Source organism: Vanessa cardui, chromosome W (assembly GCF_905220365.1).
Source record: "Vanessa cardui chromosome W, ilVanCard2.1, whole genome shotgun sequence".
Lineage (NCBI taxonomy): Eukaryota > Metazoa > Arthropoda > Insecta > Lepidoptera > Nymphalidae > Vanessa > Vanessa cardui.
Genome location: NC_061153.1, coordinates 11,668,773 through 11,674,695, shown reverse-complemented (window position 1 = coordinate 11,674,695; position 5,923 = coordinate 11,668,773). Strand labels below are relative to the sequence as shown.

General features: G+C 33.3%; 1 protein-coding gene across 1 annotated transcript; it reads right to left on the bottom strand.

Moving 5' to 3' along the window:
- Positions 1–3,582: 3,582 nt before the first annotated feature.
- Positions 3,583–5,127, bottom strand: LOC124542616. The gene is made up of 2 exons (XM_047120542.1): positions 4,333–5,127; positions 3,583–3,597 (listed from the first exon to the last, which is right to left on the bottom strand). The coding sequence occupies exons 1-2, from the start codon at positions 5,125–5,127 to the stop codon at positions 3,583–3,585; spliced, it is 810 nt and encodes a 269-aa protein (XP_046976498.1).
- Between the last annotated feature and the right edge of the window lie 796 nt (positions 5,128–5,923).

Sequence of the window (5,923 nt, the reverse complement as noted above, 5' to 3'; positions counted from 1 at the left end):
GAGAGACAATCAGCATTATAGCAAGGGCGAGCTTTGGCCTCAAGGGATACTTCGGCAAAAGGAATAAAATACACCATTTTTCGGGTACCGGGCTTCTCCTGTTTGAGAGATGGCAGAAGAGATGGTTATGTCGGGAGTACCATTTTTATTCGGCACTCCCTTCCCTTTTCCCAAATCCCTCTATCTGTCCAGCCAGCATATTAATGCTGTTGCTGTCAGAGCCCTCAACATCTCTTTTCTCTCCCTGTATATCCCTCATCCCAATCTCACTTTAATTCCCGATTTATCCGCCATCTTCTCTCGTCTCCCTCATCCTATCCTTGTCATGGGGGATTTTAATTTCCACCATACCTCTTGGGGTTCATTTTTGTGATTCGTTTGCTCTCTTGTTGATGGACATGTTTGATGATGCAAAGCTTTGCATCCTCAATAATGGCTCACCAACACGTAGAGTATACCCCAACCAAAACCCAAAATCAGTTGTTGACCTATCCCTAACCTCTCCTGCCCTTGCTTCTCAATTATCCTGGAATGTCCTATCATCCTCTTTTGGTAGTGACCACTTCCATATCCTCCTTTCTTTAAATAACCGATCCATCCCATACTCAAACCCAAATTGCTAATTGGTCTGCATATGCTGAATCTGTTGACGACATGATTGACTCCCTCTTTGTGTCACAAGACTATCGAAATGTAATCCTTTGCTACGACCTTTTCGTTAATGGTATTTTAACTGCAGCTGATCTCCATTTTCCCAAAAAACACATGTCAAAAAATCATTTTTTTTCCACACCCTGATGGGATGAGGAATGCAAACGATTAACTGAACAGAGACTAGAGGCTCAAGAAACATACACTCTGTGTATGTGTACGGATAATTACGGTTTGAGATATCTTTATTAATTTATTTATTTATTTATTTATTTATTAAGGCAAACACAACAGGTTACAATCACATAGAGAATATTTCATAATCATTAATAGTGTCGAACAGATTATAACCCTGAGGGTGCATGCACAACATGACGGGATTGCCAATTGTTATAGTTAACAAATTCCAATACAGGGGATAACTATGTACTAGTACTAAACAATAACATTACAACAGTAGGTATATCAAGAACATCATAAAATTTAATTACATGGACTAAACAAAAAAAGACAAAAATAAAATATTAAAATTCATATTCAATGAAGTTACACGAATTAAATTTACAAGAAGAAAATAAATAATTGGTATAATAAACAATTTTGGTTTGAATTTACAAAAAAGACAAAAGAAATATATTCGTTAATAATTACAATTTTTTTAAATTTACAAATTGCATTTTTAAAATAGACATTTTTTTACAATTTTTACAAAGGTCGCTTGATTTGTATTAAAAATATCAATTTCATGATTATTATTAATAGTTATTTCATTATAAAGGCGGCACATTCTGATAACTGGATTATAAAAAGAGGTATTGTTTTTAAAAACTTGTAATGAGAATGTTTTTGGCTTGCGGCAGTTGTACCTCGTATTAATGTTTATGTTCGCGAGCAAATCAGAAGAATCTAAATTTGCATGTATGATTTTGTGAAGTGTAATCAAGTCCTGCTGCTGTCGGCGAGTACTTAATGGGGTCATTTTGAATTTTATTAGACGATCTTTGTAGCTTTTGATTTGTCTATGAAGATTGTTTCGATAAGTTAATACTTTTAGAAACTTTCGTTGTATTTTTTCAATTCTATCTGAATGCACATAGTAAGAGGGAGACCAAACCACGGCACAGTACTCAAGGATGCTCCGAACTAAGGTGTTATACAATGAAATAATAGCATAAGATTCTCTGAAGGATTTTGTTGTACGTATTATGAAACCCAAATTTTTTAAAGCTTTGGTTGTAATATTATTATAATGATCGCGAAAAGTTAATTGATCATCAAAAAGTATTCCAAGATCTTTAGCTACTGATTGTCGAGCAATTGCCTTGCCCTGCAATTTGTACTCAAAAGATATTTTATGACGTTTTTTTGTAAAAGAAATAACAAAGCATTTTTTAATATTTAAATTCATTTTATTTACTTGACACCATTTGGACAGGGTAGTAACGTCATTTTGTAGATTTACACAGTCAAGATAATTAGTAATGACGTTAAATATTTTTAAATCGTCCGCATATAGTAAAGAGGGTGAAGTTAACTCATTAATGAGATCATTTATAAATACGTTAAAGAAAAGAGGCCCCAAATGTGAACCTTGGGGCACACCTGATTTAATAATAACCGGTGACGATAATAGACCTTTTAGTCGTACTAATTGATTTCTATTTAATAGATACGATTTTACCCATCTAAACAAGCAACCATGAATACCATACAGTTTTAGTTTTTCAAGCAAAATTTTGTGATTAACTTTATCGAAAGCCTTGCTAAAATCTGTGTAAATTGAATCCACTTGACCTTTTTTCGCAAAAGCATTACATAAGAAATTTTTATATTCCAATAGATTGGTGACAGTAGATTTGCCCTTAATAAAGCCATGCTGGTTTTGGGATAAGGAAGGACTAATGTGACTGTACAAATACTTGTAAACCGAAGCTTCAAATACTTTAGCCATACCTGATAGAATGCTTATTGGTCTATAATTTGCACAGTCTGATTTATCGCCAGATTTATGGATTGGGACTAAATGTGCCGTTTTCCAAACTGAAGGAAATTTACCGGAATCAAGAGATTTGTTACAAATTAAATACAACGGCAAGGACAATTCAACAGCACATTTTTTTAGAAAATATGGAGGAATTCCATCGGGACCCGAGCTTTTGTTAGGGTCTAAATTTTTTAAAGCCAAAAAAATTTCTTTTTGTGTGACGTGAATTGAACTTAGAGTCGAATTGTAGTTAGGTTCAAAATTTGTTTCTAAATTAGAATAAATATCTGGAGACTCATCAAATACAGAACTAAAGTACCTAGAGAACAGTTCACAGCACTCCTGGGCATCTGTTGTATCCGAATCTTTATAATACATGTTTTGCGGTAAATCGTATGTAATCTTTTTATTATTCACATATCTATAAAATGCTTTAATATTATGTTTTACTGATTTTTCTGTAAAGGATAGGTAGTTGTCAAAAGATAGTTTTGTTAATTTATTGCATCTAGCGCGTAACATCGAAAAAGTATCATAATCACGAGGATTGTTGTACAGTTTAAAGCGACGATGGTATTTGTTTTTTTCAGCTAAACACTTTATGAGTGATTTTTTAAACCAGCTCGGGTGGTTATAGTTAGATGATTTCTTAACGGTAGGAGTGCATTTTTTTATTATTTCATTAAGCTTCATATAGAACATATCCACAACTATATCTATGTCTTTATCCTCGACCAAGCTATACCAATCAATCTGGTTTAACAATTCTTGTACCTTAGTAAAATTGCATTTGTAAAAATTATAGTAAGATTGATTATTTGTTTTATTACTTTTAAAAATTTTAATATCTTTAATAAGTATCTGTAATGGGGGATGGTAATTGTCCATGCGTACAAGTGGATCAGCATTTTCAACAACAATATTATCAATAGAGCACAAAACAAGATCTAGTTGTCGATTATCTTTAAGGGATAAAGTTAAATTGAGAAAGATTACATATCGCTAGTGATTCAAGAAATATTGATGACTTAAAGTCTAAAGATGTTGTACTGGTAGGTGTAAGTTTATTGTTTAATTCACAGCGTGACCAAGAAAGAGTCGGGATGTTAAAATCTCCTATAATAAGGTTAATGTCGTTAGTTCCAGCTAGTAAAATATTTTTATGCATATTATCAAAAAAACATTTATAATGATATTGTGACAAATCAGGAGGTAAGTAGCATACACATAAATTGATTTTTAATTTATTGTTTGGCAATACGACGCTTAACCAAATATCTTCAATAGGACTTTCCCAATTTACTCGTCGAACTACATTTATTTCCTTATTGACTGCTATCAGAACGCCACCGCCTTCATTTTTATTAATGCATGTACTTGAACGGTCACGTCTAAATATAAAATATCGATCATCCAATAATTCATTATCATAAATACAGGAATTCAGATTAGTTTCAGTTAAACAAATTAAGTCGTAACAGTTAGTGAGTGAATTAAGATAAAGATCTTTAATTTTTGATCGAATTCTGTTGACGTTTTGATAATATATTAACATAATTTAATTGAAATCATCCAAAGTAATAAACCAACAGTTCAATATAGAAAAACTATGTTAGTTTTTTTAAGTCCTCGATGTTTTTTATTAATAATGCTGGGGATTGCTCATTTTTTCTTGTATAAACGCGATCGTTTCTCACCCATACAAACGTATAAGAACGTTCTTTAGCCATTTTCCTAGTAGCAGCATGAACAATTTTGCATTCCGGGGATAAGTGTTCAGCCAAAAATATATTTTTCTTATCACCAGGAATTTGCAAGTCTGATGTATTGAGTGGACTCGATTTGTTCGTTTTATTGTATCTTCTAAATGCTGATATGAGTACGTCACGATGCCGCTCAGAGGGCAGCGTAACAAGTATGTTACGGGGACGGTCTGAGGACGCATTCAACTTGGAGACCCGTCGAAAGGCACATATGTCACTCTCTGTAATTGGTACCGTGATCACTTCGCAGATTTTTTTGATTATGCCCAGTATGTTTTCGTTTCTTTTCTCAGGGATGAGGTGAATTTCGACGTTACGACTTCTTGACGATTTCTCTAAAATGGCCAGTCTACGACTGGCATCATTGACATCAGACTTTAATTTTGTATTTTCTTCTTGAAGTGTGTGGACGGTTTTTCTTAAAGTTTTCACATCGTCTTTTAGAGAATTTTGTTCTGCAGCAATAAATTCCAGTGATTGAGTGAATTCCGATTTGAGTCTTTCAACAGCAAGAGAAAATTCTTTTTTAAAATCCGATAGTAAAGTGTTTCTGATTTGTTCAATTTTAGAGTCAAGTAACATACCAAATTGTTCATACGGAATTGCGTTAGTTGAAATCGTGGGAAATGAGTTGTTGCCAAATGCAGATTCTTCACCTACACGCATAACAGTACCTTCTCCCGATACGCAAGCGTCGCCTGACTTGGGTAATAGGTCTTCGCAGGACATGTTCGCATCCTCGAGCAAAGATTCAAATTGATTCCGCACTGGTGTATTGTTGTTTTTACGACGAGTGACATTCATACAGGAGGGACACAACCAAGTGCGTTTTATTTTTTGAAAATGCTTGTGAAACTGTTCCTCACTTATATTTAGACACTTATAGTCGTAAGTGTTATGGCACGAAGTGCAAGTTAAAAGCTGGCTGCGTTGTATCGGTTTGTTACATGCAAAGCATTTCATTTTTGTGTGTTCTAAAATTATATATATTAATTTTCAATAAATAATGCGAATAAAAATTGTTGTTAAAATGTTGTCGGTAGATTATAAAATTTAACTGCACAATCTTCCACTGGTTCGACTGAACTGTATATGCAATAATGATAGTAAGCACTGTCGCACTAGAGGTGATTATCCCTTATCTGCACAGGACGGATATCTCTGATAAGCCGTGAGTACAGTCGATGAGTAATGCCGACGGTCTTTGTTATTATTTCTTTTAGTTAAAAACACTTTAATTCCGATTATAACTAACACAATATGTTTTTATTTCACTGTAACTTTATACGAACACTACTATTGTTGCTTAATATCGACTATTTAATGAAACTTGTTTTATTTCTAATGTGTATTTTAATTATTATTGGCAGACGAAAAACAAAACGATGTCGTTGACGTGCGCGCTACGAACCTTATTATTAATATTTCTCACAAGAATAAAATTCACTTAGGAGAAAAATAAGGTACATTAAAATTTGTTTACAAAATGGCTAGCGTTAACAGAAACAGAGGGTAAAATTTAAAA

Bases quoted from the DNA above. Each gene is read 5' to 3' on its own strand.
- LOC124542616 (XM_047120542.1), bottom strand. From the start codon at position 5,127: ATGTCCTGCGAAGACCTATTACCCAAGTCAGGCGACGCTTGCGTATCG.